The 26,811-nt window shown below is 41.9% G+C and overlaps 1 protein-coding gene across 3 annotated transcripts in view; it reads right to left on the bottom strand.

Moving 5' to 3' along the window:
* The window catches only part of sema6cb (semaphorin 6Cb), a 257,350-nt gene that overhangs the window by 88,029 nt on the left and 142,510 nt on the right, over positions 1–26,811 (bottom strand). For all 3 annotated transcript variants that reach the window (XM_085803468.1, XM_085803466.1, XM_085803467.1), the window contains exons 4-6: positions 14,852–15,052; positions 3,460–3,574; positions 1,490–1,547 (exon numbers count right to left, since the gene is read on the bottom strand). In XM_085803468.1, coding sequence (XP_085659594.1) covers positions 1,490–1,547; positions 3,460–3,574; positions 14,852–14,993 — 315 coding nt within the window. In that variant the 5' untranslated portion in view covers positions 14,994–15,052. The remainder of the gene's footprint in view (positions 1–1,489; positions 1,548–3,459; positions 3,575–14,851; positions 15,053–26,811) is intronic.

The following is a 26,811-nucleotide window of genomic DNA, read 5'->3' as shown; positions in this document are numbered from 1 at the left end:
GGCTTTGTAGGAAAAAAAAAAAAAGATGTTTCTAAGAATTGATATAAAACTCTGAGATACTTTCTTTTATACAAGTTCCTTTTGAAAGTTAAAGTGAAGAAACAATGTAGAAATGGAGGAAATGCCCTCTGTGTTCTAGACACAACTCTTCTTCCACCTCCTTGTGTGAAACACCTCCAGAGCGACTTTGTGAAGATCTGACAGGATTCAGCAGGAGTCAGCATTATGGTAATGGCTCCTGCCTTGTCCACGCTCGATTTGGTTTACTAATAATTACTTATAGCCACCCAGGCCCGCGGAGATCAGTGAGGGGGAGAATGTGAATGAAAAATGAAGAACGGCTCTAAAGATGAGGCCGAGGTGGAGGAGGGATGGATCTGTGATGAAGAGAACGCACGCACCATTTTCTGGTGGTTTGAGTCGGTCACGCGCTAATGATCCGGCTCAGATGGATAACGGGAAAAGAGGAGGAGGGAGGATGCGACGGCGGAATATGGGGGTCGAGCCTTCGATAATTTTCCACTGGAGGCGGCTGGGGTTCAGTTGAACGGCTGAGAAACTGCATCATATACAAACTTTCAATATCCAGGTTCTCACAGACCGTAACTGAAATAGGCCGAATGACATTGTAATACCCAGAAAGCCCCTGTTCTTTGTGCCACAGTCGACATCCAGATCAATAGTCCGGCCGCCCCTAGATACGGAGAGGTAGCCTCGCCAGAGCCGATGTACGCGTTCAGCGCTAATCTGAATACGAGCAAACAAAAGTCTGGGGCCTCAGAGAGTTTTTATTTAAGTGCAATCATGTTTGACAAATGAGATTCAGATAGGAGGAAGCACGGCACTTGAAAAGCCACAAGAGCAGTGCTCCACTTGGATTGGATATATGTCTGAAGAGAGATTGCTTAATACTTGAATGAAAAGGCAGGCAAAGGGTGGAAAGGAAAATAATGAGATACAAACAGTACAAGGGTTTCTTCTTTCTTTGGTTCAGAAAAACAAGGGCAGAATTACTATGTGAAGCTTAAACAGCACTTTCTTGCATTGAACCCTCCTCTAACAGCAGGATAGGTCTGTTTGTGACATGGGATACCTGTAGCTTCAGCTACGTGGAAGATTGTATGGTTTCATTGTATATCTAATGACTGCAGAATCCTATTTTATCCAATTAAATGTCAAGCGAAGGCCGGCTGTGGTGGTAGCTCACAGATTATCGCTATCGGCTCGGAGGGATCAAGAAGTATCAAACGTTCCCCTAAATGTCAGATCCTCAGAACAAGAATCCATCTTGGATCGGAGTTTTTACACAGAGGAAAATCAACAGGCTGTGTTTCAGTAAATGCCACGTACAAGCTGCACATTACAGAATGCGTTGGATAAACAAAAGGCCTATCGACTCAGATACATGCATCAAGCAAAAGGCAACAGTGGTTTACTGGACCCAGCTGTGACTTTGAACAGCGCACAGGAGGATTGTCAGTTTTCCTACCTGCCGTGGGATTATCTGCTCAGATGAAACGGCGAGATTGACGGCGAACACATGGTCCCTGCAAGAGATGGAGGCAAGACAACATTAGTTTTTTGTTTTGTTTTTTTCTGAATGTAAAACTCCAAAAGTCTCTGATCTGACCATTTCACCAAAACAAAACACACACAAACACACATAAACACCAGCTCCTGCTTTGCTCAATAAGACTGATCGAAGCTGTTCAACAGCCGCAGGTTGAAGGTAGATCAACAGCCAGTTCATTGGCGTTTCAATCTCACTCTCAACTTTTCCAACGGCAGAACTTTTCTAACTATCGACACGAGCCGTACCAGCGGCTCTATGATCCAATGCAGCTGTGGAAAATATGAAGTCCGGTTAGGTACATTAAGAATCTCCATACGTTCTTGGACGAGGCTCTTGGCACTGAGAGTAAGAGCAGTTTGGGACGGAGCCAAAAAAACTGAGGAGAAATTTATTCTGTACGATGCAAACAGGCAGGGCTCCTACTATTTAGATAATTAACCTACGACATGTTGATGGAGAGGAGGAGCAACGAGCCTTTAAGGCTGAGAGACGAACTAGAAGAACTTTGGGGGCGCTGCCAGAACTGCAAACATGAAAGCAGAGTGAGTGAAGCTGCTGCCTGAGATTTCCAACACAGTCATAAAAGTTTTAAGTTCAAGATGGAACAAAACCCAAAAAGGTTTTTTTTTTTGTTTTGTTTTTTTGAACGGCAGAATTTATTGTTGAGCCTTCTGGAAGTTGTAGAGTTATAAATGTCTTTCTACCTTCAAGGCCCTTCAATCACACTGAGCCCACTTCATGCTCCGCTGACTGCGTTGTTAAATAAAGGTGAAACAAACAACTCTATGCGCTGTTTGTGTTGTCAAATGGACACTTCTGGGTGTTTTGGCTGCTGATCGCGTTGTAAACGAGCAGCATGGAAAAAGATCTTCACTAACAAGTCTCTGAAACAGAGTTACACCATGGTCTGGGTCAATACGCAATAAAAAGTGACATTGGACGCCCACAAAGACGTTCCGGTCAATTTGTCTGATGACAGTTCTATCTCTCTCCTCATATCTTTGCTATGACGAGACATATTAAATATTCCTCTCAGCTGTGGCTTGTGAAAAACTTGTAATTATAACTGTAAGACACATTAAAGCATAAAATATTGATTCTATATTTATTTATTTGCTTTCTTTTCACCTCCAAACTCTGCATCCAAAAGGTTTAAATGAAGAAATGGTGCTAAATTGCTTTATTTAGAACCCTTGGGGTAGTGTGTGTATGTATGCCATACATGAACAGGGATGGGAAATGTGTTTTTCCATTCTTCTATTTTTTTTTAATATATACGTATGTACAGTATATTCGACATATTTTGTAATAGTTAAATAATAATTATTGTTGTCTGATCATGCTTTAATAGCTTTAGATATCGTCCTGTTGTATCTACACTTGTGGCCCTGGAACATGAATGGATCCATACACTGATTGACTCAGACTGAGGATGTGCTGTGTAGCCAAAATGTTTCCGAGTCGTTTTTCGTTTTTGTTCTCACACCATGGTTGCACTTGTTATATTTTCATATTCTTTGATGGACCACTAAACATGCTACTTTACATCCGTCAACCTTTTTAATGGACATTCCTTTTTTTTCACCACTGTGCAAGCCTTTCCCTGCTTTCTCTTAGATTTTTTTTTTGCCAACACACCTGAAGAGAGTTTTTCTTTAGACTTTGAGTAAGAGCTTCTTTTCTTTGGTAAGTGACCATGATATAAGCGGGTTGGTGTCCGATTATCAGGAATTTATGGACTTTGCGTCATCTATTAATTCCTGATAATAGACAACTTGTTGAGCATTGTCCCTTACGTACAACTTATCCAATATCCAACATCTCATCAGAATAAAAAGCATAAGACCAGTCAGATCCCCAATCACACACTTGGGGGGTGTACTGACCGAGCAGCGATGTAGAGCATGTGGTTGATCCTCAGCATCCTCTGGAAGTCCAGGCCCAGGCGGACTGTGTCATTGTCCGACATGAGTCCCTGGAAGCTGGGGTAGAGGTAGGAGGCTGCGTGGACAAAGGAGACGGAGAGAAGAAGAGAAACGGTCTTAATACTGACAGACAGCAGTAGAAAATGAGACTGAGACGTGACTGTCCCTCTGTGGTCTTATTAAAAAGTGTTTTTAAAAACAGTGAAAAGACAGTCAGAGCTCAAACCTGAAATGAATTCACAGATAAAATAAGAGAAATCGGAGCTGTTAACCTGTGCAGACACGTACTGTAGAAACACCTGCACATTTAATGTTCTCTTGCAATCTATCTGATTTGTTTTGGAAGGACTTCAAAAATTGGATAACCTATAATAATATAGATGTGCCACCCCTGACTTACAATAATGTGAGATTTGGTTTCATAATGGAGGAAAGAAAACTAGAATATAACATAAATAAATTGGTTATACTCGCCAAATACTTTCTACACAAATGTAAATTCTCAAAAACTACCCCACGTTTCTACATTTTTTAAAAAGAACTGCACCTTTACTTTGATTGATTAAAACTTATGAAATCAAAGAAAGCCCTATTGCTGTATGACAGTATATCAACTTTTTCTTTTGATTGATCCCCTATAAGAAAATGATGGGTTTTTTTTTATTTATTTGCTTTACTTTCTATTATTGTTCTGTTTATATCCTATTCTTTTTCAATGTACTGTAAGAAATGCTTTTGTAATTGCATTTGAAGATGCTTATTTGTATTGTATTTTGCACTTTGCAATAAAAAAAAAGAAACCTGCAAAGACCCGTGTGTAAGGAAGCCAACATTACACCTTTGCAGTTTAAGAAACACAAAGCCAATGTTACAGTTTGGCCTATTGTGCTAAAAACCCAGAGCACACACACGTACACACACGTACACACACAACGTATGCTAATGTGCACTTGTGGAGGAGGGCGGGCAGGGGGAGGGGATTAAAAAACAACACCGCATCCAAAAGTTGCAAATTACGCAGCGGTGTCATACAAGTCAGGGTGATTTAAATAAATGGCTCGTGGTGAGCATTTCTGAGCAGACGTGTCTGGGGAGCCGGCCAAGTGAGGACCAGGAAACAAATCAAGAAGCATCTCGGTGGAGGGGGGGTAAGGGGGGGTCTGGCTGCTCGACCCACATTTAAACCGTTTGTCTCCGGGGTCGCGCAGAGTTCGGCTCACTGTTGTCGTGAAGACAATTCAAATGTGTTCGTCTGGCAAATGATAGCACATGGTAAAAAGCAGTGGTTCTGTTTATTGATTATTTTAACCACAACATAGTCTGAGGGCAAGCTATAGAAGTGATCTTCATAGAAGGAAAGACTTGTATTTTGTGACTGTATTTTATTCATTTTTTTAATTATATTTTATATATATATATATACGTATATATATGTATATATATATATATGTATATATATATATATATATATACGTACTATATATATAATATATACCTATACATATATATATATATATGTATATATATATATATATATAATTTTTCCCTGTCTCTGTTTAGTTTTTGTCTTTTTTTGTCTTTCTTTTTTACTTTTGAAGAGTGTATACATGTTTGGGTATGTATAATCTTTTTTATTTCCTTTTTTTATTTTTAAATTAATCCCCTTCATCTGTCTATTTTTCATCTTGAGATACATAAGTTAATACAATTTAAATGACCCTTTTTATGTTAACGTGTACGTGTAAATGTGTAAGATGTCTGTTGTGTCTGATGTGTTCTATGTTCAAAATGAGAAAAATCAATAAAGAGAGTTGGGGAAAAAAAAGCAGTGGTTCTCCATGTGGAGTGGTGGTGGGGGGGGCTTGGGTTCCCTCTGGGACCTTGAGGCAGGGGGTTGATGGAGGATCATTTATTTCCACTGTATCTCCATCAATAAGCATTACAATGACTTACTGTATGACTATGGTGTTGACCATGTCTTTCTTTTGTGAACAATTTTTAAATTATTATTTTACCCCCCACCCCTCCCCCCGCTGCTGAAGGTTGAATTACAGAAGGAAAAAAAAAAAAACAGCAGCAAAGCAGAACCATAAGTTATGATATTAGACATGGACTCTTTTAATACAACATAAACCATGCTGCTCTTATTTATCCATGCACATCTGGACATTCATCAACTGCTGTTCTTATGTTGATATCCAGAACACTGAAACTCCAAGCCCACCCACTTCCCCAGGCTGCACTGGGGTTCAACAATCTAAAAGTACAGGGAATAAATAAATAAATAAGTTCATAAGAGGAAAAAACAGACATTGTCATGATGGACAGAGGAGCAGAGGAGGAAGTGATATGAACTCTGTGAACAGTCATGCTCTTTAACTTCACTTCTTCTGCTGCTGCTCAGACAGGCTATCAATTGTATTTCTTTTCGCATGAATGGATCAGGCTTTAGAACTGGCTCCAGAGGAGAGAGAGAAAAAAAAATCAAACACAGTCTTTTAATAAAAGTTAAAAAAAATTGGATGCCACCTGATTTGTATCAGTTGTTGATGTGAGAAAGTTTGAGAGCCACTGGTTAAGACAAACTTCCTGTTACCACAGGCAGGGCTCAGTGGAAATAACAAGGTGCGAGTCTCTGCATAAAAATAATAACAAAAAAATTAAATAAAAAAGGTAAGACCAGATGAGCTGAGGGGAACGGTACAGAGATAGAGAGAGCTATAATATCAGCTCTGTGTGGCACTAAGACTGATTTTCATTTTTCTGCCGCATTTTAATTTCTTCCTGCCTCCCTGTTGTCACACGGCAGACCCGCTCACTAGAGGGAGACCTTAATTTAAACAGTGGGAGACGGTGCCCAGCGCTTTAAATAACAGAATGACAGTCAGCCAGCGGATGGATATACCTCACAAGAAAAAAAAAAGAAAAGAAAAGAAGAGAGAGGATGCTGGAGGCAGAAATAAAATTAGCCTGCTCAATACTGACACCGGGCTGTCTTTCCCATCACAGAGACTTCCCCTGCTGTTCCTTCTTTTCTTTTTCTTTTTTACAGTGAGCAAAGACTGAGCTCGGGGGCTGCGGCGCTCTCTCCATCTGTAAAGTACTGTATTAAGTGCCCTCCAGCCTCCCATCTGACCCGGGCTGCTGCTGAATTAGCAATCCACCGCTAGAGACGCAGCACAATCTGAAATTAGTCTCTCTGCAGGGAGGCCGACGTTCCCCCAACCGCTCGTCTCAAATCGACTGTTTAAAGATTTAAATGCCTAAATGTCTGGCTGAGCGTTGGACCTTGCTGTGCTGTCTGGTGAGGAGACTCCCAGTGGCTCGGCGGCCCACCATGCCCCCACCCCCACCACCGCTACCCGTCCCCTGGCGAATGAGGAGTTCTAATTACTCCTCAGCACTTCCACACCCCTGCGAAGTTTAAAGGGATAGTTCACCCAAAATTGAAATTTCACTCATTATCTACTCACCCTCATGTCAACTAAGAGCTGTGAGAATTTTCTGGTTCCTCCGTTCCTTCTCTGAGTTACGGGGGGGTCCGCGCAGCAGTATTTGTCCATATAATGGTTGTCAATGGATACCAACTTTCTTCATCCAAAAAGACACACCAAAAAACATCCAAATACCTCCATACTGCTCGTCTGTAATGTCCCTCTTGTATTGAAGCCCCGACATGAGAAATTGTTCCGAAAAAAATTAAATAAGTCTATATTTTAAGCTTGTTTGTAGCGGAAGCTCCCAGTGTCTCAGTTCACTGTTCTTCCTGTGTCACCGGCGGAACAATTTCTCATGTCGGGGCTTCAGTACAAGAGGGACATTACAGACGAGCAGCATGGAGGTATTTGGATGTTTTTTGGTGTGTCTTTTTGGACGAAGAAAGTTGGTATCCATTGACAACCATTATATGGACAAATACTGCTGCGCGGACCCCCCCGTAACTCAGAGAAGGCACGGAGGACTCTGAAAATTCTCACAGCTCTTAGTCGACATGAGGGTGAGATAATGAGTGAAATTTGAATTTTGGGTGAACTATCCCTTTAAGGGAGCAGCCGGGGCGCCGACGGTCCAGGAGGCAGTGATGGAGGAGTACAGGGAGAGAGGGAGAGAGGGAGAGAGGGAGGGAGCGCCGGACAAAGACAGAATTAAACCTGGGCCTGAACATCCTCCGGCCGCATCCAGAGCGGCGCTGGCACGGCCTCAGTAACACTGAGCCTCTTCATTCATTCCAGTGACACCAGTGGGTTGGTGGTACAATGTGCGTTCTCGGTGAATGGAGCAGAGAAATGTTGTGTGGCCCCCGGCCGGGCCTAGCATTTCACAACAACACTCTGCGATTTCCAGCTGCAGCGATTAATCCTTCAGTCGATGGCCAGAAAGTTAATCAGCAGCTATTCTGATAATAGATTCATTGTTTAGGCCTAAATCCCAAATATTTGAAGGCTCCAGCTCCCTCATTGTGTTTCTGTTGGTCCTCCTTTGACGTTACAGTCCACTTATTAGCTTTTGGACCGCTGGGCAGACTTCTGATGACATCACCTCGGTGATCGTTTTTCACTGTTATCTGAAGTTTTACAGACTGAGCTGCAGGACTCAAGTCTCAGTAAGGACTGGATCTAAATCACAGGAGCAGCAGTAAAATGCTGCAAGATAACAACACAAATGAAGCTTTGTGATGCTACAGGGACAAATCATAATCTGCAGGAGGAAAGGAACTGATTTGTTTGGTACAAAACAAAAATCGACCGCTTAAAATGTAGAAATTAATTATCCAGCTGTGCCTGATCCCACACACCTGCTACAACACTGTAATAAGACTGTATATCATTCAGCCTACAAACACTTCCATTAGTTCATCATGAAAATAAACAGTTTATTGATCAATAATGAACAAAAACCATCCCAGAATTCTAAATCATGAGCTTTAAGCCTGTATCATATTTCTAAATAACAAAAGAGCCAACCACAGTGCACAGTGCAGCTGCACAGTGTATACATTTAGTATAATAATATTTAATACAGTGACATGCAAAAGTCTGGGCACCTCTGGTCCAAATTTCTGTAAATGTGAACAGTTCAGCAAGTGGAAGATGGAATAATCTCCAAAAGACATAAAGTTAAACATGAAACACTCTTTTGCAATATTTTAATCAATATCAGTGTATTATTTATTTATTATTCTATTAATAATTTGTTTTCTACAGTTTCAGAGTGAAAAAGGGAAACAAAGCAGCAGCCTGCAAAAGAATGAGAAACCCAGGAGACTTGAGCTCTCAGATAACTTTGACCATTAGTATTTACACACTGGCCCTTTTCCTTTTCTGTCATTTTGAAAATGTAAAAGATGAAAGTAAAAAAATATATTAAATTATATATATATAAATTATATTGTTTAAAATATAAAGGGAATCTGTCGTCTGTAACTTTATGTCTTTTGGAGATCATTTCATCTTCCACTTGCTGAACTGTTCATATTAACAGACATTTTGACCAGGGGTGCCCAAACTTTTGCTTGATACTATTTGTCACAATAGTAGGTGAGTATTTAGAACTGCTGAATTTCCCACAAAATTAAATCATTTTAAAAAAAACTCTGATGCTAAACCCGTCTGTCTCTCCTCCAAAAGAACCTCTGTTCTCCTTCTAACAAAGTTAATGGCTAAAATTGACCTGAGCGGCTCTAACAAATGAAAATTCCATGTAAAGCTTCCTGCCAACAATAAGTGAGCTCTTTATAACCGACTCCGGCACAGGACAGCTGTGTCTGTATCCACATATCTCCACTGGCCTGCAGCTTCCTCAGGGTTCAGTCTGTCATTGAAAAAGACAGAATGCCGAGGTGAGGCGTCTGCCCTGGTCCTGAGTCGGGCTCACAGAGTTGCGAGGGACCTTGTGCCACGCCGTCACCTGCTGGAACCGGAGGTGACAAATTGCTCTCATTACACCTGGGACCGAGCTCCACATATAGCACTATTAGCGCAGCTATTTCTGCTAATGGTCGCGTTGCTCTCTTCCAGATAGATCAATTACAGTGTGTGGGCCACGGTCTCCGCCACCTCTTAAATCAATTATGGGCCATTACGCTTAGCGGCCAGGATCTCTTGTGTAGACCTCCCCGCTGATTGGCTGGCCTTGATGAATCCCTCGGCTGCTCTGACCAACGTCCGTGATGCTGCTCGCTCAAAATCTTAGCGCTGCACTCTCAACTTTTAGTGTCTATTCCTTTAGCTCTTAGCTGTCATGGACCGGAGGTGTGTCATGATTGTTATTGTTTCATAAAACTGTTCCGTACAAATGGATGAACTCAAGTAAAGTGGAAAAGAAATTTAAAAAAAAAATCTAACTACTGACATTGTGCTACTTTGTATTTTGTACTGCGTGTCAGAATGAGACTCTTTCACAAAAAGAAATGGCTGACATGACTTAAAAGTTCATTTTCTTGGGGTGCTTAGTGGTCGAGTGGTCAGAGAGTCCTGTGATCGCTGGTTCGACTCCCGGCCGAGACAATCCTTAGTGCATGTCATCCCCCCAGTCTCTACCTGCTTAATTTATTTCTTATTCTATATTTTTAATCCTATTTTATTGTGCATCTCACTGACAGGTGCTTACCTTAACTTATCCCTTTCTTAATCAGTAAATAAACAAATACAAATAAATAATAATAATAACTAGAAAATTTCCTCTCGGGAAATTTTGAATGGGCCACGGGAGCTACTGCGGGTTGTGCCATCTCTGTCAACATGGGAATCAAACCCACGATCTTAAGGTCAAGACAGAGCTGATCAGACAGACACATGATCATCTTTCTATAAGCACTGATATGGAGGAGCTGTAACCACATTAGGTTACCTGTGTGTGTGTGTGTGTGTGTGTGTGTGTGTGTGTGTGTGTGTGTGTGTGTGTGTGTGACTGTAATCACATGAAGCTGGCTCTAGAGTCTGTGTGTGTGTGTGTGTGTGACTGACTTGACACATAGTTAGTTAGTAGCTGCATCCTGTGTCAGTCTGATTTAGCTGTGTCTGTGTTTATAAACATTTAAACGAGCGCCAGGTGGATTGTTTATGAAGTTAACGAGCCCTGGCCTGAGGATCAAAGAGGTTACCACGGCGATAGGGGCCCCCGCAGGCTGAGACAGACAGAAACGTGGAGAAAAACAGCCATTTTCTGCCTCTAAACCGGCCTCACAATTAGGCTTAGCATGACAAAACGGTAACTCCTATCAGAACAAAACACAGATCAATGTTGCTCTAAGGACTTACTGAAAATTTCGGTACGATTTGGTGTTTCTACAGTAAATATTTTGGCGACGCTGGCAGTTTTAAAACATCAGGCCGTTCTGCTCCTCTCAGAAAATATTTGTATTGGACTCAATGAGGAGCAGGGACAGACGTGGCTGCACTCAGAGGCTGATTCTGTAAGTTCTGTAAGTCTCTCTGATATTTTGAGCACATGACATGAGAGATAACAAGTTTGTCTTACAAATTCTGAAAAAATTATGTCTGTAGAGTGTAAATTGTGGCCGTGGTGGCAATTTATCCAGAAAAAATACAGAATGTTTCTTCACTCTCTCCCACTCTAACCGATGATGTCACGCACTCTGACACGAACATTCCATGCAATACACACCCATTATAAACTCATAATTTCTCCAAAAATGATCATGGTCATTGATCAGGGATTGATCAAAAACTATATGACCTATCAAAACGTGGAGTAATACGACAATACACAAGACTTGTGTCTACTGTTTAAAGTTTAAATGGAGTCTCTAGGTGAAAGTATGCCTGAGCAGTAGACTTTTGTTAAACTCCAATGATTGGTCTTTTTCGGTCTTTTTTTTTTCGCCCGTCCCATTGACTTACATGCAAAATTTTTGCGCAGTTTTTCGCGACTACGTCGCGAAAAATTCGTAAACTGTTGAGAAAAGTAATAGCACACCGATCCCGATCAGGACGCACGTTTTGGACTAGTAGCGCATCGAAAATCGGCCGGAAGTGGAAAAATAATAATAAGAAGAAAAAATCCACACAATAACAGTAGTGCCCGGGCTTCGCCCGGGCACTGGTCCCTGCAGCTATTTCATAGCTGTTGGGACCAGTGCCCGGTGCGATTGCCCGTGGCCCTAATAAAAAGGGTTTTCCATGGAGTTTTTCCTCAGTGGATGTGAGGGTCTAAGGACAGAGGATGTTGTTACGATGCCATGTAAAGCCCGTTGAGACAAACTGTTTGTAAAAACGGGCTATACAAATAAAATTGCCTTGCCTTGCCTAATAATAATAATAATAATAATAATAATAATAATAATAATAATGATAATAATGATAACTAGAAAATTTCCTCTCGGGAAATTTTGAATGGGCCGCGGGGCTACTGCCGATTTTGCCATCTCTGTCAACATGGGAATCAAACCCACGACCTTAAGGTCAAGACAGAGCTGATCAGACAGACACATGATCATCTTTCTATAAGCACTGATATGGAGGAGCTGTAACCACATTAGGTTACCTGTGTGTGTGTGTGTGTGTGTGTGTGTGTGTGTGTGTGTGTGTGTGTGTGTGTGTGTGTGTGTGTGTGTGTGTGTGTGTGTGTGTGTGTGACACCAACAAGGTTTAACTTTAAAACCAGATTAAATCATGGTTTAAGTTTAAATTCTGTTGCACGTTAACTGTGTTTTAATCACATGAAGGTGTGTGTGTGTGTGTGTGTGTGTGTGTGTGTGTGTGTGTGTGACTGTAATCACATGAAGCTGGTTCTAGAGTCTGTGTGTGTGTGTGACTATGAGCTGCATCCTGTGTCAGTCTGATTTAGCTGTGTCTGTGTTTATAAACATTTAAACGAGCGCCAGGTGGATTGTTTATGAAGTTAACGAGCTCTGGCCTGAGGATCAAAGAGGTTACCACGGCGATAGGGGCCCCCGCAGGCTGAGACAGACAGAAACGTGGAGAAAAAGAGCCATTTTCTGCCTCTAAACCGGTCTCACATTTAGGCTTAGCATGACAAAACGGTAACTCCTATCAGAACAAAACACAGATCAACGTTGCTCTAAGGACTTAATGAAAATTTCGGTACGATTTGGTGTTTCTACAGTAAATATTTTGGCGACGCTGGCAGTTTTAAAACATCAGGCCGTTCTGCTTCTCTCAGAAAATATTTGTATTGGACTCAATGAGGAGCAGAGACAGACGTGGCCGCACTCAGAGGCTGATTCTGTAAGTTCTGTAAGTCTCTCTGATATTTTGAGCACATGACATGAGAGATAACAAGTTTGTCTTACAAATTCTGAAAAAATTATGTGTGTAGAGTGTAAATTGTGGCCGTGCTGACAGTTTATCCAGAAAAAATACAGAATGTTTCTTCACTCTCTCCCACTCTAACCGATGATGTCACGCACTCTGACACGAACATTCCGTGCAATACACACCCATTATAAACTCATAATTTCTCCAAAAATGATCATGGTCATTGAACAGGGATTGATCAAAAACTATATGACCTATCAAAACGTGGAGTAATACGACAATACACAAGACTTGTGTCTACTGTTTAAAGTTTAAATGGAGTCTCTAGGTGAAAGTATGCCTGAGCAGTAGACGTTTGTTAAACTCCAATGATTGGTCTTTTTCGGTCTTTTTTTTCCGCCCGTCCCATTGACTTACATGCAAAATTTTTGCGCTGTTTTTCGCGACTATGTCGCGAAAAATTCGTAGACTGTTGAGAAAAGTAATAGCACAGCGATCCCGATCAAGACGCACGTTTTGATATATAATATGTCCTGCAACTCTTCGAGTTGCAGGACTAGTAGCGAATCGAAAATAGTCCGGAAGAGGACGAAGAATAATAATAAGGAAGAAAAAATCCACACAATAACAGTAGTGCCCGGGCTTCGCCCGGGCACTGGTCCCTGCAGCTATTTCATAGCTGTTGGGACCAGTGCCCGGTGCGATTGCCCGCGGCCCTAATAATAATACAGTAATAATAATGACACACAAATGATCACAAATGTAAAAGGTCAACTTCTCTGACAGTCCAGGGTCAGTGGGGCTTGGCTGTAATGTCCAACCAGCTGAACTGAAGAATTATGTGAAGTTGTCAATAAAGAAGTGGGTGATGATGAAGGAGAAGGGGGTGATGATGAAGGTGAAGGGGGTGATGTATGTCTTTCTACCCTGTCCTTTCAAATAAAGGCAAAAAAATATCTTAAAAATAATAATAATGTTCATAAAAAATATGGTAAAATAAACAGTTATTAATACCTGTTAAAATACAATTTTAAATACAATTGAGGAAACAAATCATGAATACATAGCTCTCATCATCTGTCATGCATATGTTTCTGTTTTTCTCACGCAGATGACCACAGAGAGGAAAGATGTCACTCTGACCTTTCAAAATAAAAGGAGGAATCACTGAGTGAAATCCAGTTTAAATCTCGTTCATGTGGGGAGGCTGCACACAACTTGACAGACACATGCAACAGTGAACTGCTTCTCTTGGAAAGTTCTGGTGACTCATCGGTCGATCCACTGATCTACTCCGGAGTTTGATTGACAGCTTTCACCAACCAAACTCTGCTGACTGTGTTAGTGCAGATCAGGTGGGAAAAGCCTGAAACATATTCTAATTAAGATTTGTGATAATGACTGTGTGTTTATTTGCCAGGACAGATTAGAGTTGTACAGTGCACTCTGTCTGTGGGTCTCCTGGCTGCTGCCGTGTGTTTTCTGTAGTTGCTGCATTTCCTTATTGTGCTGAAATGACCTCTTTTTACACTTAGTCAACAAAACAGAACTAAAAACAAGGGAATATTTCAGCAGCCCAGTAAACCTCTATACATTTGTTGCTGCAAATATGGCCTCAAACACATCCACCCCTCTAAACCGCATTCCCCTGATGATGAGGAGTTAACACCTTAGGAAGCTTTACTTTACTTCAAAATCTTTCCAAGAATATTTGTTGTATTTCTTGTCAAAATGTCTCATTTCTAGTCCAAACTAATCTATTTCCACTTAAAATAAGCCTAAAAATTTACTTGTTTTTAGATAATTTTCACTTGTTTCAAACAAATTTTCACTTGAAATAAGTAGGGAAATCTGCCAGTGAAAGCAGGTTTTTTTTGTGCTTGTAATAAGAAAGAAAAACTTGCCCCACTATTTAGACTTATTTCAAGTAAAAATATGCTTGAAAGGAGTAAAAAGTGTCTAAAAACAAGCTACTTTTTATGTGATGAGTCTTATTTTAAGTATAATGAGATTTGTTTTGACTAGAAATGATATTTTTACTAGAAATAAGACAAATATTCTTGGTAAGAATTGTAGTTTCTGCAGTGCTTCTACATCTACACAGCTAAACTTACATTCTCTGCCCACGATGCTGATTGGTTCCAGGTCTTGTGGGAACGGCGTGGCTCCTGAGGACAGCTGAGGTAAGAAGGCGGCTAAGGTGAGAGCCAAGATGGCCGGCAGGACGGGCGGAGGCGAGCCGGGCGTCGGCCTCATTTTGGCAGATGATGAGACCTCACCAGAAACACATGGCCCGCAGCAAGTTCCCCTCCCACCTGCAACCAGACAGAGAAGATGGTGGAGGTTAGGGTGGTGCGGTATATCACAGCCACACACTGTATACATACTACATGCATATCTGCTTCATGTTAAAGTACATGTTGTACTGTAAACTGCACCCGTCAAGTACGAGATTGAACAATGTTGAAAGGCAGCAGCAGTTCCTGTTAGGATTATGTCCATCTGTTAGTGCGCTGATGTGATTGAGTGTCCAGTGAACTACTGAGACACACACACATACACACATATGGAAAATAATTTGGAGATCATGTGTGAGACAGAAGCAGAGCCAGCAAGGGGAACAACCTGGAGAGGAGGCAGGGAGCTGGGCTCTGATAACCAGGACACCTGCCTCATTTGCCTCCAACTAACGTCTGTCACAGTTGATTTAGCACGGTGAGACCTCCACCTAGGAGGAGGAGGAACACCCCGCCGTGACACCACACCCTGATGGCAGCGTTTATCACACAGGTTAAAGGTCTGCATGTTTGAATGGTATCATAAAAACAGCTGGAGGCTCTGACGTTCAAGTCAGTCAAGATCATTCTGAGCTGACTTGAGTGTAACCCTCCTCCTAAATGATGCTCCTGGTGTATTTATTATGATAAGTTGAAAAATTAAAGGACCCACATAGTATAAAGGTATATGTCCATGTATAGTGTGATTATAAAGCAGCTCTAGGTTCTATATTAATACAGTGAAAGTATCAAAGCCTCAGTCCACAGAGAAATACACACCGCTGGTATTCAGAAACTGAGCCTTAAAACCAGCTGTCAGGACTTCTGTAACTTTGTGATGTCACCTGGACCCTCCATCCCACATTTCAGGTTTTTGGTTTCTTTGTGTGTTTTAACTGAAATCTGTTCTATTTTAATTTGATCACTCAGAAACAATCAGCCAATCAGAGGACAGGCTCAAAGCTCTCTCTTCTGATTGGCTAAAGGTGCGTTCACACCGGACCTTTTATTTTTGTCGCTGTCGCTCGTATCGCTCCAAAAAAACACCCCGTCGCTCAGCTGCATTCGCTCGTCAATTTGGAGAGCCACAGACTCGCATTTTCGCTTTGATGACGTCATGCCCACTGCCATGTGCCTCTGTTTACACCGACACCACGGCAGCCAATCAGCGCTGAGCGACGAGTGACTGGCGGTCGGAGAGTTGGGATTTCTCATCTCGAGCGACAGAGTGAAAAAACGCTCCGTCCGTTTTTTCGCCTGTGTGATCAAACGCTCAATTGCTCGTTTGCATTCACTTAACATGTAAACTTGTCGCTCGTTCGAAAAACAAAAGGTCCGGTGTGAACGCAGCTTAACACCGACCTGTTGTGCAGAACTCCAGAGCAACGCTGATAGAGGAGATGTAAAACTACACTGAGATGGTTTTTGGTTCTTAAGACCATATATATCTTTTTTTATAGATATAGAGACATGTACATTATAGTCATTTAAAGAATATGCAAGGCAGAACAGTATCATAACAAAGTTTTAGTTTAGATAAAAACTTAAGTTGGACTACTATATATCAAGCTGACTGGCCTGAAACTGTAACTTTATGGCTTCCATAAAAGTAAACGGTAATTATAAACAACCTAAATGGAATTTCACACATATTTTATACATGGTGAATTAGTAATTCTAGACACCTGGTGTGATATACACCAATATGGCCAGAGTAGATCCTTTCAGATAAAGTTGGCTGGTGAACAGCATGTGAATCATCTTTTCTGTTTTTCCTCCACATAGTCAGAATAGCTCTGCTCTGCATAATTACAGGCACAGCTCAGCAGGTAAAGACAGACACAGGGTGCAACAAGTAAAAACAAACAAAGTCAAAGGTAAGGACGTAGGTGTCTGACAGAAATCTCATACAAATGAAGAACAACAGAAAGATTCACCTGCATTCAAAGTCGCACATTACCATTTTCAATAAACTGTCTGACAAACAAATAAAAAAAGCCAGGGAAAGCTTCTCCTTCAGGTCGGAGTTGGAGATGAGAGTCTGTGTGGGAATAATTAACGACCCTGCTCTCTGTGCACAAAGATGAGACTGTGCACAAATGTTAATTTCCACATCTGTTTGATATCCCAGGGAGGAGACGGTGACAGATGGACGGCAGAGGGATTTGTTCAAACAAACTTCAAACTGCGATGACCTGTGCTCACAGCCAACTTATTAAGGGCGATGTGTCCTCCACTCCACTGGGGTTCTTACAAGCCCCCCATCCCTACTTTATGTACTCTGTGTCTTGGCAGAGACTTGGGCCACATGGTTTTAAGTGGGCGCAACAAAAATTAAGTCAAGGGAGACATGAACTGCCATCAATATTGATAATAGCCTGCTTCATTTAAATGCAGGGGAGAAGGCTGCATTTAGCAATGAGGTCAAGTGATGATCACGACGCCATAAATCGAGGGGAGTGGGCGGGTGTCTGCTTGTGTTTACTCTGAGAATTACAACAGCTTGTGTGGCCTGCCTTAGGCGATATATCAGGACAATATGGATTAGCCTCATATGCCGTGATCTGCTTGTTTTTTTTCCTGCCAAGGAGGAACAACCATTTGAACAAACAGATTATGTTGTAGTGGTATCGCTCCAAGACACAAATCCATGAGAAAAAGAAGAAAAAAAAATCCCTTAAAATGTCAAAAACATTCAGGGCAGGGGGACAGGGGCTTAAAGGACTTTTAGTCATGTAAATGCTTATATTAGACACAAAGCAGCCACTTAGCACCACACAAAGAGTCCTACACACCACAGCATCTCAACAACTGGTTCACATCTGTTGTGATATTCAGACAGCCACCATACATATAGGAACATATGTGTCATTTAAAGATGTTCCGATACCATTATTTACCTTTCAATACCGATTCCGATACTTGTGCTGTGGGTATCGACCGATACCGAGTACCGATACCAATACCAGTCTGTGTTATTTATTTGTTTGTTAAACCAACACTAAGGAACGTTTCAACCTTCATATAATATTTTTATAACTTTTGTGATGGTATATCGACATTGAGGAGCATGGTAGGACCCCGGCTCTCACTTAAGTTTCACTTTTTTTTTGGGCTATTGTCTTTAATCGATAGTGTAGTAGTAGAGAGAGACTGGAAATGGGGAGGCAGAGAGAGGGGAGTGACATGCAGCAAAGGGCCGCTCGAGTCGGGACTCGACAGCGCCGGCTGCACCAAGGACTGTAGCCTCTGCACATGGGGGGCCTGCTCTACCAACCAGTCTGTTTATTAAAAAAAAAATAATAATTATTATATAATTATATAATTATATATAAACACTGCATGTATATATACTGTATGTGTGTATAGTATATACTACTACTGCATGGATGTAATATGATAATTATTGTTATAAGGCCTGGTTCAGGTTAAACCCTTAAATAAACATGAGTAAATACCTTTCTTCTATTGTCTAGTGAAAAAGAATGTATATACTGTAAATCGTGGAATAAATAACAATTCCTAACTACAAGTGCAGTTCACAATGGTTACTTTAAAAAATACTGGTGTATACAGTGATATACTGTTTCGTTTTTCAGCTCATACACACGTTTCTATCCTAACGGGTCCTAACGGCACATCACTGGCAGAGCGTCGTATTTCCATGACGACTGGCCAGAAAAAGACGAACAGACACACGTATGCAATACACAGGTATGCAGGTTATTTGTAGTGTTTTATAAATACATCACTCCAAAGTTTGACAGCGGCCACGCTAACGGAGCTAACTGGTGAACAGATACATGTGGTCTCAGATCAGTGCCTGGTCTCTGGTACTCACAGTTACTGATGCCAGCATTTTCGGTGATACTCTGAACAACTAGAGTGTCATATATTACATTCCTGTACGTATAGAACCAAACTCTGGTAATACCACTGCTACAAGCCATAAGACACAGACAATGTCGTCTCTTAATGGCTTTATCATTATTCTGAGCTGCTGCTGGAGACATTTTGCAAGCTTTACTGGATTAAAGTAACAGAGTTTACTTAAGCTATGAGGAACTGGATGACAAGTGGAAAGAGGAGGGGTTTGCCTTAAGGCCATATCAAATTCAGGATTAAAGAGTTGATTGCCATATCATCGCGCAGAGAGAGAAAACTGTGTCAGCACACTAACACAGGCAGAGACAATGGTGCACACCACCACTGACACAATGTTAAGAGTCAGGAGCCCCGCCTCCTTTGGCAGCTCGCCCCTGCAGAGCAGGTTGGTCTGAACTGACATGCCCCCCGGCCATATTCTAGGCAAAAATGGGAGGTGACTAAGTGAGAATAAAGGTCGGTGATGATGTAAAAACAAATTGGTGAGCTCTCAGCCAAAGCCTTTAACAGGGAAGAAGAAATGCTGTGTCAGGATCCGAGTCGTCGCCTTCATATTTCAAGTTCAAGGCTGACCTTTGCTGGGTTATTTCCCAAATACTGGCATGGACAACCAGCACACAAAAGACTTTCCACTTTACACACACAAGTTCATGAAGTGTTTGCGGGTTAGAGAGTGGTAAATAACACTCTAAAGCAATCTCACAGGTTTCAGTCTTGCAGCTGAACTACAGTACATCCTATTTCTGTTCCATCAGACTGGCCTCCGAGTGCATGCTGTCATGGTAGTACATGAAGTATGTCAGGTATTGAATAGTTTCCCTGTCCTGTTTATCCATTCAGAAGAAACTGCACTTTTTAAAAATTTTATTACGAGGTTTACATACGAGAAGTTTGCCTTATTTTATTTGATGAAAACTAATTTTGGGGGACCAAAAGTACATCACTTTATAGACAACCAGCCCTAGTTCATGTGTCCTACTTATAACTCATCAAATTCTGGTGCAACACTGGTTCTGTTCTTTTGTTTCAGTGACTTACTAATGAAGTCAAGTTCTTTTTTTTAATGTAGCACCAACTTGTCTCAAAGCACTTTATAAAAGAGAAGGTGTAGATCTTCTCTTTATAATAGGATTTACAGACTCAACAGATCCCAGCAAGATCAAGCAAATATGGCAAGAGTGAACAACTTCCTGTGAAGAGGCAGAAACCTGTTGTTTGATATCACTTTTTTTGACAGAAGTGTCTCTAACCTCCCAGTTTTACCACCCGTGTTAATGTTTCAACAATGCACCCCCCCTCCCTCCCTCTCCATCTGGAACCCTGAACTTTCTTAATTTAACCTAACACAAAGTCTAATCACTTAATGACTGTGTGTGCAGTCTGAGAAGAGAGTGGATGCCTGATGAGCTGACAGCTGCCGATGCGAAATAAGCCGGCGCTTATCCCCATCCCCGTGTTTGCTCTCGGCGTTCTCCGGTTTGGACGGGATGGCTCGGATCGTTTTGTTTTTTTAATGAAGTGGACTTGTAAAGCCATCTGGGATACTTTGGCAGTTGGACCTCTTTGGAGGATAGGAGAGTTTTCTGGGATGCTGGGACGCCTCATTGATAATCTGACTTTCGTTTGGATTAGCCAGAAGCGTGGGCGTCTGCAGATTGATAAAATGTATCCACACAGAATTTTGCAAACCCAAAGGCCTTTAAAGTGGGTAAGCGCAGAAATGGGACGAGAAGAAGAAGGGCATCTCAATTTTTATTGGTTGACATAGATGAGGACTAAGAGTCATTTAAATTCAAACATAAACCTCTGAGAGTGCATTTTCATGTTCCTCTGTCCCTCCTTGGCTGGGGTTAACAGCCTCATAAAAAGTCACACTTAAAATCTAAACTCCAATTTTATCCTCAGTCAGCTGCACAGCACTGTAAGCACCTGTCGGCTCTTGGGATGTCTATTTTCTGCCAGCACCTGCTGCACACAAGCAAACAGTGGAGCATTATCATAATCCTTTTGTTTCTCCCTAAATTCTATTGTTATCAGCAGTCTATATCTATCCATCTATCCAAGGCTCCATCTATCTGTACCTAATCCACTTGTTTTCGATAGTCACAGAATGGAGCGTACTGTACCTGTCGCCTCTGTGCACTTGGATTTCCCTGTGGAAATTTTTAAGCCCCCACATTTACCTCCAGTCGGACTTTTTTTTTTTTTTTGTCGTACATGCATCCCAGCATAATGAGCAGGCATATCTGCTTGATGATTACAATGAATACAGATGAATACATGGGACTTTATGGTGGCGTTTGTGGAGCATACATCTACATTGACCTGCTCCACCAGAAAATTATATTACAGACGCACATTCATTTAACCCTCGACTGACCCAATCTGTTCCCTTCCTCCATCCTTCCTTCTTTCCTTCCTTTCTCTCTTCCTTCTTTCCACAATCCTTTTTCCCTTCCTTCCTTCCTTCTTCATTTCTTCCTTCCCTTCGTCCTTACTTACTTCTTCCTTCCTCGTTTGATCCAACTGACCCTCCATCTTTCTTTCCTTCCTTTTCCCTCCCTTCCTTCCTTCCTTCCTGACCCAATCTGTTCCCTCCCTCCATCTATCTTTCCTTCCTTCTTTCCTCCCATCTTTCCCTTTGTCCTTCCTGCCTTCCTTCCTGCCTGCCTGCCTGCCTTCCTTCCTTCCTTCCTTCCTTCCCTCCCTTTGTCCTTCTTGCCTTCCTTCCTTCCTTGACCCAGGTGGACAACAGGAGAGTTAAAGCAACCTCACCCCACATATTGGCAATATTTGTTTTCCATTAGCATTAGAGACATAATCACAGGGTGTCAACTCGTCTTGCTTCCCCTGCTTTGCAAGAGAAGAATGAAAAAAAAAAAAAAAAAAAAAAAATCTGCCTGATGATTTTGTTGTTGTCAAAACAGCCACATGGGAATTTTAATGTGACAGGAGGAAAAACAACACATGATATGAACGGTGCGCGGCGAGACAAACATTTCATTGTGGAGGCCTGAGACCGTATTGTCCCTCCCCAAACTCCTTCTGGAAGGTTCATCAGACCACCGTTCTCATTGCAGTCTCATGACATGAATCACACAGCTCATCACCGTCGGCAACAGGGCTGTTTTTCTCTCAGCGCTCACACCCTTCCTGGAGTTCGCTCTCCACCAGCAGTCCTCGCTGACATTCAAACACAACACATGCGAAAAAACTAGATTTCCTCGGGGATACACGTAAAGTAGTTAGAGAGTATTGACCGTGAATGTTCTTTCCACACACAAAAAAAAAGCCACTTTTGTCTGTTTGCTGCAATTTTTTTTTCTTCCCTCCCTTGCTTTACCCAGCGGTTATTTCAACTCTGCACTCAACCCCCTCACACGGGAGATACGTTGCTAATTAGATTTCCTATGGCTAACCACGTAGACGTCGGCGCGGCAAATTGGAACTGGGATCAAGGAGAATTTGGCAATAATTGAGAGAACAACTCCCACAGGACACAAAGGTGGATTCTGTGGGCTGGTGTTCAGACTGGAGTCACATGTGACGCAAATGAGTTCCTTGTAGTGTAGTTACAACCAGGCTGGACTTGACAATGACTCTTTAGAAATCACAGTGGTTTATTAAGATCTGTAGCTTTTATCTGGACCGCTGTCTATAAATGGAGAACTTCATTCTTTAGATGATGATACACTGAAGCAATACGGGCTCAAAATGCAAAAGAAGAACCTAATCCGACAATGCTACCTTCACTGACCTTGAAAATAATTAAACATTTCTTTGGACTATTCTAAACACTAGAGCAGATTGAGTATCATTCAATGATGTTTGATATTGGTACTGAAACCATTACCTTGACCTAAACAATACATTTTCAATACTAATTTCAATTCCATTGTAAAGGATCCATATAATATATATACATTAGGCCTGTAACGATACACCAAAGTCACGATTCGATTCGTATCTCGATTTCTGACCCACAGTTCGATACACGATTAGATTCAATTCTAAATTTTTAAGGTCAAAAAAAGAAGAGATTTTGGTAGCAAAAACTGGATTATTTATTATAACAACAATATATAACAATAACAATTATAACTTCACCCAAATAGTCGACCAAGCACTGGTCGACCAAAAAAACATTAGCCAACCAAAATCTCATTGGTCGATTGGTCGCAGGAAAAAAAAAAACCCAAACATTTGGAGCCATGTCTTGTCAAAATTAAGTCAAAATCAATATGACTGAACTGTATATGAAAGGCTATAGGGCTTATAATTTGAAGGGCCAGATACACGACCGGTCGCGAGCCCTAATTATAACAATAATAAATTAAAAAGAAATAAACTATTCTCTTCTCTAAATAAACAGAACTTAACTCCATTGTGGAGACTATTTAAATTTAGGGAACAAACTTGCCGTCTGTGCCATGTACCCAGGGGGCAAAGCAAAAAAACAGCCACGGAGCGTTGGAATGGGTGTGTCGCGGTTATGACATTTCATTGGCGACACAGGTTCGTGTCTTAGAGTGTTGCGGTTTCAATTTCGACACGTGTATCGTTACAGGCCTAATATACGTAGTCCATGTGTAGTGTGATTATGATTTAGGTTTATGTTCCATAATGAAACAAGTAATCCACAGAAAAGTACACATAGCTTGTATTCAGAAACTGAGCCTTAATACCAGCTGCCAGGACTTCCTGTGACTTTGTGATGTCACAACATTCCAGTCACTGCCCTCATCCATGCCCCAAGTCCCACCCACCTGGAGCTACCATTTAACTTTGCAGGATTTGCCGAGTGCTTATTGACTGTATATTCTGCTATTTTGGATGATTCAGAAACAGACAGCCAATCAGAAGAGAGGCTCTGCTCAGCTCTTCTGATTGGCTTGCTGACCTGTTGTGGATGTTAAACTACAGTGGGATGATTTTTGGCTTTTAAAACCACATATCTTCTTCTGGATCAACACTTCTAAATGTAACACAATGTCAAATATGGGACCTTTCATATTTTCGTTTATTTTTATTTCTACACTGAATGTCTTTGTACACTCAAAGTGTTGAAATAAACAACCACTCAAAGCATTGAAATTTAGTTTTGGATGATGATGATGTATTTTTCAGTCCACGATGGTGTCACAACCATTCAGTCAAGAGCATATAAACTTGGAAGATCGATACCCAGTCCCAAGCACTTAGATGGAAATTGAATACTTTACAAACCCACAGGCACAAACAGTGTGAGCTTAACAACTTTGCCATTATTGTATTTTCATTCTGAAATCTGACGTTAAATGTTTAAGACATCCGGCCGCCGACCAGGCAGATTCGGTGTGCAAACACTTGACACAGCCCAGACATCTAAGCTGGGCTGTTGAATACAAACATGTCAGATATAGAAGCTGGGGATTTTTTTTTTTTTTTTTTTTACATTCTTCAAAAGGCCCTGCAGTGACAAAAACAGAATGGCTCCTGGGGATCTCCGTGGCAACATTTTAAAAAGTCCATTAGCATCCCTGGTCGAAGAGGAGTGATGGCGGGCTTCTTGCCTTTTACCAAGAATAGAGAATCAATGGTCCCTGTAGCCCTTTAGTTCTAGGATTAGTATGTCAACTGCCTGGTGTCAGTATAATGTAGTCTTATTCTCAGACTGCCTGCATTGTGCCAAGGCACGGGGAGGGGAAGATGGCATCCAGGATGAGATGTGTCTGTCAGGGGAGGTTGGGACCCTCCTTGCCATCAATGCCACTCAGCCGCTTCTCAGGGGAACGCTGCTTTAACCTCAGCGCCCGCAGAGTTCAGACGAGTGACGGCTTGTCCTGTCGCAGACGCCATCGATTGTCACCCCATGTCAGACTACTCTACTCTGTCCTCATCGAAGAATCCCCGCAGATTAAAGCCCCGCTTTATACTTGAGCTTCCGTGGCAGATCTTTAGAGGATTGATGTCAAAGTAAAACCGAGCTGACAGCGAAGAGCCAACAAAAAGTTCTGCAAACTGTTTCACCGCACCGCACCGATACGGCGAAAAAGAGGGAGGATGAAAACATCGGCGGGCGTCAAGCTGACCGTCCAGGAAGCTGTCGACTTAAAGGGATAGTTCACCCAAAATTGAAATTTCACTCATTATCTACTCACCCTCATGTCGACTAAGGGCTGGGAGAAGTTTCAGAGTTATCCGTGGCTTCTCTGAGTTACAGGGGGTCTCGGCATAGCAGTGCATACATGTCCATACAACAGTTGCAAATGGATACCAACTGTCTTCGTAGCGGAAGCTCCTCTTAGTTCGTCCAAATTTGACAAACCGTGTAGAGGAGCTTCGAGAAGCTTCGAGAAGCTTCCGCTACAAAACAAGCTTGAAATATAGACTTACTTAATTTTTTTTGGGACAATTTCGCATTTCAGGGCTTCAATACAAGACGGACATTACATACAAGCAGCATGGAGGTATTTTGATGTTTTTTGGTGTGTCTTTTTGTTACGAAGACAGTTGGTATCCATTTGCAACCGTTATATGGACATGCACTGCTACGCCAAGACCCCCTGTAGCTCAGAGAAGCCACAGAGGACTCTGAAACTTCTCCCAAAATTTCAATTTTGGGTGAACTATTCCTTTAAACCCACCGCTTTCTGCATGGGCATATATCTCAGAGAGAGAGAGAGAGAGAAAAAAAAGTAGCAGTGCTTCCAGTCAGGCCTTCTCTCAGGACTTGTTTCTACAGACGGCGGGTTGGCCAGACTTCACACAGAGGGATCTATGCAGGACTCAGACAGGGAGACGGTTCTCCCATCGATCCGCAAAACTACTGCAGGCATCATCCATCGTCTTCATGTCTGTTTGCGATGGGTGGAAAAAAAAAAAACCCAGAGGGGTATCGGTGGAAGAAGGAGGATCAAGCGTGCACCAGTGGAATCCTTTTCATCCGCCGGCCTCCTGTTAATTATTTAGATTCATCTTGAGAGAGGCCCCATAATTCCCTGACCATTCCGTGCTCCCTGTCAGTCAGGATGCGCCCTCAATCTCCTGCGGCACCCCTCTTGGCATTTTCAAATAAAGCCGTATACCTCGAGGGGTCACCGAATCAAACACGTCGGTTTAAAATATGCCGGGCAGCATTTGTGCAAACGCGTCTCCCTCGTCTCTCTTTCTCCGCTCTTCATACATAAAAGTGAATGTTAACTAGCCCCCCGCCCCACCCCCTCTCCCTCCTCTCAATCTCTTTGTCATCAATAATTCAGAGTGTTATTGAGAAACACTACCTGAACCCTGTATTGACAGAAATCCAAGCGCTGTCATTCTCTCAAGGGCGTCATAATTGGATAACCCCCAAAGGTTTCAGATACGAAATGTGGAGCAATGAGGGGAAAGCAGTATGAGTGTTGTTGTTTTGTTTCCTTTTTTTTTTTTTTTACATTTCTATTTCGAGGATCTGACCCGACGGTTGAAGTCGGCCAACTTATCGATTTCGGGGGGGGAGGATGAGCCTTCTGGAGTATTTAGAGGAGAGCGAGGAAGCTTTTGCGTATCCTAACTTGCCAAGGTGGATCTACAAAAAGAATCAGTGAACTGAGGGAAACTGTGTCATCTCATTAATGGGCAAAGACGTTGACTTGATACAATGTGTCTGAATATTAAAAATCAACATCAGGCAATCTGGTGTCAAGCAGAGCCAAGGCCTCCTGATAAAAAGGAAAAACAAAAAAAACAGGAGGATGATATTGACAATGCAATAAATGCCGCCCTGTGAACAGGTATTTCCCTCTGCACTGTTTTGAAAGTGAAATCAGTGTTCTCCCCTGTTCTCTGGTTTATCTGTATGCACATCATGGAAACACAACACCCCCCGCTCTATTGCCGAACACCGTCGTCTGCTCCGGTGCTGAACCGACTGAGAAAAGAGCCGACGTGAA

The sequence above is a fragment of the Trachurus japonicus genome, chromosome 16, assembly GCF_045865225.1.
Source record: "Trachurus japonicus isolate A0001 chromosome 16, Traja_1.0".
NCBI lineage: Eukaryota > Metazoa > Chordata > Actinopteri > Carangiformes > Carangidae > Trachurus > Trachurus japonicus.
This window is presented reverse-complemented; position numbering and strand designations above follow the sequence as displayed.